The sequence below is a fragment of the Natrix helvetica genome (assembly GCF_964273705.1).
Source record: "Natrix helvetica genome assembly, chromosome: 6".
Taxonomy (NCBI): Eukaryota; Metazoa; Chordata; class Lepidosauria; order Squamata; family Natricidae; genus Natrix; species Natrix helvetica.
This window is the reverse complement of record NC_138553.1, coordinates 29,323,151-29,335,386: the sequence shown is the minus strand read 5'-3', so window position 1 is coordinate 29,335,386 and position 12,236 is coordinate 29,323,151. Positions and strand designations below refer to the sequence as shown.

At 38.3% G+C, this 12,236-nt stretch overlaps 1 protein-coding gene across 1 annotated transcript in view; it reads right to left on the bottom strand.

The window, feature by feature from the left end:
- Positions 1-658: 658 nt before the first annotated feature.
- TRIOBP (TRIO and F-actin binding protein) overlaps positions 659-12,236 on the bottom strand; it is a 67,663-nt gene continuing 56,085 nt past the window's right edge. The window contains exons 16-22 of the mRNA XM_081958506.1: positions 8,904-9,051; positions 6,377-6,488; positions 5,163-5,322; positions 4,399-4,509; positions 3,517-3,603; positions 2,033-2,186; positions 659-1,385 (exon numbers count right to left, since the gene is read on the bottom strand). Of these exons, the coding sequence (XP_081814632.1) occupies positions 1,381-1,385; positions 2,033-2,186; positions 3,517-3,603; positions 4,399-4,509; positions 5,163-5,322; positions 6,377-6,488; positions 8,904-9,051 (777 nt within the window). The 3' untranslated portion in view covers positions 659-1,380. The remainder of the gene's footprint in view (positions 1,386-2,032; positions 2,187-3,516; positions 3,604-4,398; positions 4,510-5,162; positions 5,323-6,376; positions 6,489-8,903; positions 9,052-12,236) is intronic.

The window sequence follows — 12,236 nt, the reverse complement described above, 5'->3', positions numbered from 1 at the left end:
AGCACATTGTAACTGCTGTAAATATGTAGTTGCATTCCTACTTGAGGGATGTTTAGAGCTTCCACATTGAGCCCAGTATCTGGTGATTTTATGACATGTTTTCTTGGCAACAATAGAGAAGTGAGTTGTTTTCTTCTGGGATGTTTTTTTGACCTTCCATTTGAGTCTGCCATTCTGGGATTTCCTGATAATGTCCCATTCAATTACTAAATAGCCACGCCTTCTGAGCCAGCCAAGTTCAACTTGATGCTACCAATTTATTGAAATAGTCCTGAGTAACAGGAGCATTAGTAGTTTATCTAATCATGCAACAAGCATGGATAGATTTTATCGTTACTCTTTCTTTAATTAAATAATGAAAAACTACCTTTGCAGAATAAAAGAGACGAATTTAGGAGTGGAAATTTTTTCTTGTTGCTATTGCCAAACAATTCAGAGTCAAATATTTGATGATCTATTCCAAATGTAAATAATCCCCCCCACGACCATTTCTGCCTTAAAGGTTTCTAAGATTAGAGAGAAAATAGGGCAAACACTTTGAAGCTCCAAAGGACATTAAGTGCCAAGAATGATAATATAAGAGGAGGAAGCGCCAACCTTTTGGGAATGCAAAATGGTTCAAGATTTATACCTTCTGCTGCCAAGCAAAAACCACACATTTCTATAGTCAATGATTTTATTAAGTTAACTCTGCAGAAATAAAAGAAAATCAGCCGCCTTTATTGTTTGGCTCTGGTAACATCAGCAGTAAAATTTCTCCCCATGAGAACATATTAGTTGAATCCAACTTTTGGGGAGGAAGACTGAGATGGGATGCACAGACATTTAATCCCCATTTTTTTTTAAAAAAAAAATCTTCCGTTGTTCTGAAAACAATTGCTACTCATCGATCCTTAACATAAAAACCAGTTCCACTGACAAATGTAACTAATATAACATTCTTTCGGTACAGCATATCTCCAACATGGATTGCTGTGAAGAAACACCGTACAACCTGAACTTGAGGCTTCTGTGATTTTGTTTCTCCATTTGGAAGAAAACTGAAAGCAGATAAATACTTTGAATGTAAATACAGCTAAATATTTGGGAGAAAGAATAATTAGATCTAAAGGAACTTTAGGGAGAAATATCTGGTCCGCCTTTGTGGTTAACTGCTGGGAAACTTAAGTATAAGACTTAAAAACATATCCCCAACCCCATCCCCCAAAATATAAAAATTATTTTCATGTAGAGAGTCCCAAAAAGGTGCTAGTAGTAGGATCCAGCCCAAAACATGCCCAAGTGACGCAGATGCATGTGATGGCTATTTGGTAGAGTCTCGCCCAGTGCTCCTGGAGAGGAACGCTCCTTTCTTCTCCAAAGTGGTGCACCGAAAAGTAACTAACCTACGGAACAAAGAAAGAATTAAGAAAATTAAATTAAGTTCAAAAAGTGTATCTTTGCTACATAGTAGGACTTGTGGCCATGCTAATAGTAATGGAAGATGGAAATCTTAAATCATTTAAAATGTCTTGGTGGTGACAATTTATGTATTGTAGCTGTAACATCCTTGGTTTATAAACTTACTTTAGATCAGTGTTTCTCAAACTTGGCGACTTTAAGTCCTGTGGACTTCAACTCCCAGAATCCCCCAGCCAGCATAGCTGGCTGGGGGATTCTGGGAGTTGAAGTCCACAGGACTTAAAGTCACCAAGTTTGAAAAACACTGCTTTAGATGCAGAATGAAACCGAGCTGGACTAGACCAATACAATAGCAGTGACCAAACTGTAGCTTTCAACCTGATTTCATGGAGCCTTCTAGAAATTGTTTGTGTATGCATTTGTCCTCTGGCATACAAAAGAGGGGGAGGAGAGAGAAGAGAAGGCAAGGAGGAAGATTTTGAACACTGTGAAGCAATCAGCAAGTTGGCCAACACAAGGTGCACCTCTGCTGTGGAGAGATAAAAGGGGCCCCAACGCCTCCTGCCTTTGCAGCTTGGCTAGCTCCACTTTACACAAAGTGTCTTTAATGCAAACGGTTTTTTTTTTATACCGATATTGTTGTGCAGCATCTCTTTCTCTTCTAGGGCTGCCATGGCCAGGCGCAGGTGCTCTTTCAAATGTTCGATCTCTCGTTCTGACCGTTGCTTGATGTGATTCAGCTCCAGGTAGATATCATGGTACTTCCCTGAGGCAAACTTCTTGTCCTGCATGGGGAAGGAAATACTATTGTCCAGAAAGAATAGAAATGAAGGATACAAATGAAAGATATTGGCATCTTTCTGAGGTGAAGTGCACGTTATGAATTATACAATAGGCTCGAATTATGGAATCTTTTGTGCTGGAGGTTTGTAGCTGAATATAATAACAGTGGTATATGATTGCAACAAAGCATATATAAGAATAAATGCTGAGCAGACAGCTCAGTATTGAATGGAACGTTAAGACAGGGATTTTGGATGTTTTTCTCATTGTTTAATGTATTTGTGGACTTATAGAGATGTTAGAACGGGTATCAAACTTGTGGGCTGTGGGCTGGATGCATCACACGCTGGCCACCCCCACCCACATTGTAGCGAAGGAGAAAAAGTTGCAATACGTCACATGGCAACGTGATGCCGCAGGTTTGACACCCCTGTGTTAGAAGAATACTGGACAGATGATGTATCTATGCAGATGATATTGTGTTGGCTGAGAAGCTGAATGATTTGAGGTGAATGTTAGATTGTGTGGTGCACAAAGGTAGCTGTGGATAATAGGAAAAATAAGAGGGAAAATGGACTAAATGTTTGCAAGTAGTACATAAATGGTAAAAAAATAAGGCATCTTACATGATCTGTACGCCAGTATTGTAGAATATTAGTTAAAGATGGGAGCCTGGAGAGAAAATTTTTAAGATGTGCAAACGCTTCTAGCAAAATAGCAGGTAGGTCTATTGCAAGAAATGAATGTTCATCAGAAGACAATAGCTGTATATTTAACATGCTTTTGCCCACTTTTTTATGTTAGATATATCACAAGAGAGATATAAAGTTGAATGCAATGTAATATGATAAAATGAGATCAAGGTTAGTTAAGAATGAATGTGGGCTGAATATTAAGTAAGTGACTAATATGAAAGAAATGTATTAGTCAATCATAAACAAGGAGAATCAAATTACCAAAAAAAAAAAAGAATTAAGTTGAAAAGAATGACTGAGATTTTATAGAGATTTGACGATATCCTCAAAAAAGAGGGCCTAACAATTTAAAGAATAAAAGGCAGAGTATAAAGCAAGGCATGCATATGATGGAAGCAAAGGTGATTTGCCAGGGCAGAAAGCTATGGGGCAATACAGCGAATTTGATTTGGTGCAAAACAGCTTTAGCTGGGTTTCCTTTTCTATCTGATACTTTTCATTTCTTTAGCTTTCACCTTTTCTGTTGTTTGGACAACACTGCATACCGTTAGAAGGAATGGAGTGATCGGTTTGCGCCTATGTGCGTACGCACCTCTCCTTGCAAACCAGGAACTCTGATTTGCTTTTGGAAATCTACCTTCTGCATCATATGGAGTTCATCCCTCAGACACTGGACTTCTTGTTTCTGATACTGGAGTTCATTCTCCTTCACTCGAAGAAGCACCTTCAGAAGAAAAATGGAAAGGGAAATGTTCAAGACACAACTGTCTACTATCAAAATCACTTTCAATGTAGTAAGATGGGTGAGATACTGCTCTCAGAAGAGAACAAAAGTTAGGCTGCCCCTTAGAATAAAATGATGTCTAATACAAAGCAGGAAATTGGTAGTGTTCATGAACAAGCTGATTTTCTATGGTTTGGCTCACCTGACCTGATCAATCATGTTTGTTCAACCATACCTTATTGTTTGGTAGATTTCCAAGTTTGACAAAATCCAAATTGATTATCTTTTTTGATTTTCTTTATGTCCTTGATTACCCTTGATGAGCCGCGGTGGTGCAGTGGTTAGAGTGCAGTACTGCAGGCTACTTCTGCTGACTGCCGGTTGCCTGCAATTTGACAGTTCAAATCTCCCCAGGCTCAAGGTTGACTCAGCCTTCCATCCTTCCGAGGTAGGTAAAATGAGGACCCAGATTGTTGGGTGCAATAGGATAACTCTGTAAACCCCTTAGGGAGGGCTATAAAGCACTATGAAGCGGTATATAAATCTAAGTGCTATTGCTGTTACCATTTCTACCAATTGTCTTGAAGAAACATTACACTGACTAATCTATAATTTCCCCAATCTCCATTCTAAAAGAACTATTTGTTGCCGCAAAAGCTGTGTGCATCTGCTTCTGGATTTAGCAGACATTGATTTTCATTCTCAATGCTGCAAAGCTAAATTATACCTGAAACAAAGAAACTGCAAACATTTGACAGGCGAAAAGTATCAGGCAACAAGCAACCTTCCTCTTACCTCTAGCTCACAAGAACTCTTCTCATTGTGTGAAGCTCCGTCACGTGAGCCCCGAGCAGCAATGAAGTCTCGTAACTGGCCAATCTCTTCCGAAAGACGCTTCTGCAACTCCTGGAAGAATGGAAGAGGATGAAATAGTTTAACACGTTCATCAAATATAACAGATGGAGCTTTTTGAAGCTGGGTAATGATTTAAGCATTTTTTTTCCCAATAATTGAGGGCCATGGAGGGAAAACATTTGGTAATGTTTTCAAGGGAGACAGATTGTTTCTGGCTTTTCCCCTTCGATTTCTTAACTTTTAAAGTTATTAAAAGGTGAGTTACAAAAAGCAAAACCATGGCCGTCTAACTTCTTATATTGACAAAAGACTCTGGACAATGGCACTATGTTTACGCAATGGCCTGCTACATCTTCAATTGGGCAGCCTTGAGAAGAAACATCTGAGGTTGCCTGTTGCCCTGGGCTCCTTACAAAGCTTGTCTTTCCAGAGCTTAATAGTGTTTGCTCAACTTGACTCAGCATCCTAGGGATTCCAAACAGGTCTATGGCTGACATCACAAAAATGGTTGCTAAATCTCCCAGAATTAGCTGCTAAGACAAGGACCACCAAGTAAGGAGAATGGCAAGCTCACTGGTATTTTAATTTAATTTGCATTTTAAATTAAGGAGATTGCAGCTGTCCTCTTTTCATGAATGCTACTTTGCTATGTCATTGTTCCTTCTCTCAGAATTCCTGCTATTGGCCGCACCGCCAGCCCTTGCCTGGTTTTGCCGAAGCAGCTCTTTCCCCTCCTGTTGACAACGCTGCAGCATCTGTTCCTGTTCTTCTGCCTTCTGCACCAGGCCCCCAATCTGCAGGCACTTCTGGGAATACTGTTCTGAAAGCACTTGCAACTCCCTCTTCAGAGACTCCACATCAGACCTGCAACAGATACCAGGATTTCACTATCAACACCATCTTAAGTTTTCTCTGCTAGTCTTCCCCCCAACAAAAAATCTGGTCTGTCTCCTCCAAAATAAGAATCTTATTTTGCAAATCCTGAACAAAACGTGACCCTCATGACACAGAAACCGGTTAAGAGGATAATCTATACCAGGAGTGTCAATATTGGATTTCTTTGAGGGCTGGATCAGCATTGTAGTTCTACGCGGACTGGCCAGGGGGGGCGGGGGGGCAGAAACAGGGCAGACGCCACCAGCAGCACCTTGCCAGCCAAAATGGGCTGCGTGGGGGCCTCAGAAGGCCTCTGTGAGCTGTTGTTGCCCGTCAGAATGCTGGAGGCCGAAAATGGGTTGAAAGCGGTTCCCCCACGGCCAATTTTGGCTAACAGAAGCATCAGAGGGTGGTCCTTTGATATTTCCAGGCTGGCCCCGCGGACCAGATTTAAGCATCCTGCGAGCCGGAGGCCTTGAGTTTGACACCCCTGATCTATATAAATAAAGCCTACTATTATCATCCCCATTTCCGGGTTTGATATGCTTAGGCATCTTTTTGAGTTGCCAGTTCCTTTTTAAGGCTATCTATGGTGCAAAGGGGCCTTAATGGTCCTATTTAATCTTTCTGACCCATCTTTCTATCTGTTGAAAGAAAACAAGCAATGGATTCTAATGAAAACTGAAAGGTCATTAGCTTTTCCCATAAAAAGATTGCACTTAACTAAATGAGCTAGAGGGGATGCATCCCAAATGCATACAGGGGCTGGGTCAAAGGATGACAAACCGTAAAGGTAGGGCAAACATTGAATTTGATCCAAATGAATTTAAATGAACATACAAATTAATAGGACTACTCTCTAGCTACTTTTTCTTTTCTATATTACACTTTATATTGATGGCAAAGTCAATTTGCTCCCAAAACGCACGTAAAGATTTTCATCAAATGCTACAGCAATCAACATTTTAGTAGATACAATTCTTATCTCCTTCCTCAATTCATGAGTCAAGATTCCCCCAATCATTTTTCAATCGTTGCTTACCGATGCTGTTGCTGGAGCGCATTTGGATCTGAAAACCCTTTCTGAAAGTTGCGTGTTCTACCCAACTCCTTCTTCATTTCTTCCCTGTGTGCCTTCTTCAGAGCTTCAATTGCTAGAGCAAAGGGAAGGGTAGGAGCAGAGAGACAGGACAAAGAAAGGATCAATAAAATCTGCTAAACTTGCAATGTATATATCTTATGTATTCCAAACTAAATTGTCCGGGAAAGGAGAAAAATCCAGTGGAAGAACTTAAGATCTGCATTCATACTTGTATCAGGTGACAAAGAGAACATTTGCACATTGGTGTTTAAATGGAGATTTCAGTGGCTGCAGCTAAACATATTATATTTGAATGATACATTTTATTTGATTGAACTTTGTGAATATTCTTTACAAAAATGTACTGCCATTATATTAAAAGGACACTGAATTATCAGGTTATTCAATTAAAAGGAGAAATAACATATATTCCTAATTGCTAACAAATGACAAATTGCTAAGAAGCAAATTTTCTTAGGTTTCTCAAAGCAATTATTTGAAGAGAAATTCACTTGCCTATTGAACTACTGGCGATGGTATGGCAAATTAAAGACAGTTCCACAAAAGTGGTGCTTATAGCCCAGAGCAAAGAATAGGTGAATAGAACCTCTCTGGACAAAGAGAGGTTGACAGATTGGCTACATGTGCTCTGGATGGCTGCTCCTGATGAGGAGATTGAAGGACAGTAGATTTCCGTAGATTGGAGCTCCAGGAGATGATGAGATCAGTCACCGTGCTTGCAACCATAGCTGAGCATTTTAAAGTTGACAATTGCCTATTGACCATCTTAAAACTATTAAAGACTTCTGAAACCACAAATATGAAGTCTTCTTTAGGTGAGTTTATCTTGATACGGAAGATTCTTAAATATAAAATTGGAACTAGAAGTCTTCCTTTCAGGTTTGACGGACAAAGTACTTGAAAGAAAATTTGGAACCTTGCAATTATATATGTGTACAGCGGCAAGAGCCTTATATGCAGAAAGATGGACAGACACACTAATTTCCACAATGGAAGGGCAGATAATAAACACGATGGAGTTAGGGGAGATGGTAAAACTGTTTTAATTAAAGAGAAGAATTTATCTAGTTTTAGTTCTACTTGGTAACCGCTACTGGACCTTTTACTTGAAACTGGGGGGAAAAAAAGATACTTTAATTTTAGGTTTTGATTATTAGAATAATTTTCTTATTATAGGAATGTCCTGGAATATCCTGAAATGTAAAGCAAAAGGTTGAGGTTATAATATATATATTTTTTGTATCTTACTGCACTGAGTAAGTTGGGAGTCACTACTTTTTTATTCTTTCTTTGCACTTCTCTTTCTTTCTGTCAGTTTTCTAACTTTTGATTCTTTTTGTATTTTCATCTTATGGTATTTAATATAATGTATTTTAAAAGAATGATTTATTACCAAAGGAATTTGAATTGTCTAAAAATGCTGGATGGCGGTGTATATCTAATTAAAACATCTGCTGATTTTACAGTTTGATTTGGATTGCATCAGCAGTTGTGTAGCTCCTAAAGATTATCAACACTGAAATGTATTTTAGATTACAAATAACTAAAAAATATTTTTAAGATGGACATCAGAATGCCCAATGCTAACAAATCAACAGCTGCAAGTTCAAGCTATTAAAAAGCATGACCTAGCAGAAAGGGAGGAATCCAGTTCCATGAATCCAGTCCTGCTATGTCCAGGAGTTGGAGCAGTAGAGGAGCAAGAGACCATAGCTAGAATCCATACCGTTTGAAGGTCTCTAACAAGGACCACTGAAAAAATGAAGTAACAGCTCCCCCAAATTCTTTTGTAAGATCTTTATCAAGAATTTTATAGCTTTGTTGATTATAAGATACCTAATGTAAATTCCCTTTAAATTTCCCATCCTTTGATTTCTCCTCCCCTTTTATTCTCTTTTGGTCTGATTCGTGTTGTCAAGACTCATCTTCTGCTTGTTTGAAAATACTGCTGTGGGTGACAACCATATCTTCCTAAAGTTTTACACTGCTCTGTCCTTGGCATTTAAAGGGATAACTACAGCCTGCGGACTACAACTGTTTTTCATGCTTGCTTGTTTTCTGCTAAAGTACATGCTTTGCCTCTCCTCATCGAGAGAGGGCAGCATGTCATGATTTTAACTCTTTAGGGAAAAATGGAATTTACTAACAAAACAAATATGTACCAAGTATTATGCATGGGTCATTTAAAAATTACTTTGTTATAGTGAAAAGATTATATTCTAAATCTACTTTCTTGGAGTGATGGTAAATTCTCTCTCTCTCTCTCTCTCTCTCTCTCTCTGCTTTTGAACTGGCTGGCTATTCTCAAAATGGAAAACTTTTATCAACATGATTGGGCAAGGTTTTAATATTTTAAAAAATAGATGGCTAGAATATGCATCTGTATTTTCTTCTTTTAAATATATATATAGGAAGGAAAAAATAAGCATTGTGGCTTCGTTTTGTGTGTGCATTGTGTAGCTTCTACCTGCAGCTGTTGCAGCTGCCTCCTCAGACAAAAGACGCTCTTTTTCCTGCCGCAACCGCTCCATCTCCCACTGGTGATGCCGCTGGACTTCTGTCATGACCTGTTGATGGGAATTTTCCATCTCTGCTAAACTGCGCTCACAAGCCTCCTAAAAGAGGACCGGGGGGGGGGGGGGGGAGAGAAGAACGGAAAAACACATTTTAAGTGATGAATTAACAAGAAATGCATCTCTGTTCGCAATAGGGGAGCCCTGAGTACAGATAACAGCAAAAAACGTAAGGGGGATGTAACGTATTAAAAAGCATCCATCAGGTTACATGTTAAGACATTTCCAATGGAAAGGCTATGTTAATATGCAGTTTTAATTGAGGAATCAAGACATATATAATTCTGAGGACATTACAAACCATGAAGTAGAAGTCCATGTTTGGACTGACATGGGGACAACAAGGGCAGGAAAGCATCAGTAAGTCTGCTCACCCTGTGTCGGCAGAAGATCTCCCAATACCACTCTTTAAGGCAGGGGTCTCCAAACTTGGCAACTTTTAAGACTTGTGGACTTCAACTCCCAGAATTTTCCAGTCAGCAAAACTGGCTGGAGAACTCTGAGAGGTGAAATCCACAAGTCTTAAAAGTTGCCAAGTTTGGAGACCCCTGCTTTAAGGTAACCCCTACTGGAGAAGGACAGGTTTGACGGTTTTCTGTCAGACACCCATGACAGCAAAAACCCTGTGCAGATAAAACTGCTTCCATTTACTCAGATCGTATCTCCCCATCAGCAGAATCCAATTAGATAATTGGGGCACTGTCTTGAAAGTTTTCCTGCAATTCTTTTGATCTTGTGGACTCTGAGGGTATGGGCAGCATGCTAGAAGGCATAAGATCTGCCATCTGTTTCCTTCAGGCAGTTCGGGGAATCAACAGCTGGCCTAAGGAGGTAGTTAAGGACTTTGAGGGATGGGGGTGACAAGTACCTCCTGTTTCAGATGGTCATTTCTTGATCTCAAAGATAACACAACTTCTACTGGGCCCAACCTTTTTGCTTTGAAGGTTCGGAAGAATTATGATTTTAGAGATCCCCTTATGGATTATCTCAATCCTTTGGGTCACAGTTCAGAGAATATGGTCCTCCTGGTCCTGTTAGATCTCTCAGTGGTATTTATTTTTTTGAATCTTGATTCCCCATAATTGGGAACTGGGTTTTTATTTTACCATGATTTTGCTCTTAGAATAGAATAGAATAGAATTCTTTATTGGCCAAGTGTGATTGGACACACAAGGACTTTGTCTTGGTGCATATGCTCTCAGTGTACATAAAAGAAAAGATACATTCGTCAAGAATCATAAGGTACAACACTTAATGATAGTCATAGAGTACAAATAAGCAATGAAATAATATTAGGAAACAATCAATATAAATCGTAAAGATACAAGTAACAAAGTTACAGTCATGCAGTGATAAGTGGGAGGAGATGGGTAGATAGGAACAATGAAAAGATTAATAGTAGTGCAGACTTAGTAAATCAATTGACAATGTTGAGGAAATTATTTGTTTAGCAGAGTGATGGCGTTCGGGAAAATTATAACTGTTAATTGATAAAGGTTTTAAAATATTTAATTTTATTAAAAGTCACCTAGTGTTTATTGAAGTAATCTGGATATAATATAAATAAAAAAATCTCATGAACAAAGTCAGAGGGAAATCAAGTAACGATGTTAGATATTAACATTTCACATTTCAGTTTGTAAATGTATGTGTAAATGTAAAATGTAAGTTTAATATAAATAACACAATAACAAGTCACAATACATGTTATGTTTTAGGAGTATGTGGAGGATTAGCTTTGGGTATCATTTTTAAAATATCAATTCTATACGTTAGCCTTTTTTAGCCTGTAACTTGAACCTTCCATATTTTTTTCATTTTATTTTTTTAAATTGTTAATTATCAGGTACTTTATTTATTTCTAGTGTTTATAGCCTGCTCCAATGTACAGTGACCTTGAGAGGCACAGCATTTTCAGGTTTCAATAGACAAATCAATTAAAACTATCCACAATCATCATCTTGCTATATTTTAGAATGATTTTATAATTGGTCTAAAAAGCTTTAGAGTATTATATAATAACACTGAAATATTTTTAATAAAAATAAAGTTAGCAAAAGAAGTTTTAAAAAGTAGAGAGGTCTCCAATTTACAGTTTCAGCTAACAAGTTCAGCCTGTCCAATTACTTATTAAATAGTTTAGTTGATGATACTAACAGCATCCTATTTTGTACTATAAACTGTAGATACTCCTTCTGCCTCAAAGGCAAATACTCCTAACCATATGTATCTTCAACCATCTTATTTGGAAATGCTATACTGTAATTTAACATTATAAAAACAAGACATAATGAACCTTGGTTTCAACCTTCTCTGTTGGTTGTGCAACCAAAGAGCAAACTTGACAATTCACACTGGTTAGAGTTACAGTTTTGCCTGGCCTCAAAAGCACTCCAAATAGCCTTAGCTAAAGTTAAAACAACCATACATTACAGTTTGAAACTAGTTTTTTCAACAAGTCATAGTTACTTTATCCATCCATTCATTCAATTTTGAAGTCTGTAATCATTGTTAGAAGAAATCCAAAAGTGGGAAGGATTTAAAAAAAAAATGCACTATTTTAATGAATTCAAGTTGGTGCTAAAAGTTCCCGAGATTTGGTAGAAACTGTGCAGTGGAAATTCCATAGCTGAGTGCCTTCTATTGAAAATACTGTCTTGAGTCACTTCAGAGTGCACTGATGTCCAATACAGCAACTTTGTGAGACTATTCCCACTAAATCTTAGCTGGTCAATAAATATGCAAAAGAATCACTCTGTTCAGTTATGGATAACGTATTGGCTTCTGGTCAACATGGAAATAGACATTTCCTGCCTTGTTCTTACTCATATCAGACAAGCAGGCATTTACAATTATCATTACTGGTTGAGATTGAAATGGGATGGGATGAAACCACACACACACTTTAGCCAACTTGGTAGCTGTTTCAAACCCTACAGCTTCTCAGCTATTGTTGAACTACCAACATACTTTAGCCAACATGGTTAACATCAAGAGGTTCTGCAAATCAAAGTTAGCAGCTTCTGGAGCTCCACAGGCTTCCCATTCCTACTTTAAAGAGCAGTGCAATAAGAAAGAGCTTGCATTAGAAGTCCTTTCCTTTCCAACGTTTGCCATATGTTAAAGGCATTGTCCCACTGTAGCTAAATCAATCATAGATAGCATTGAAAGGAACATGGTCCCAACTGTCTTCATATCTCTATGCACACTGGCTGATTAGCGACTGG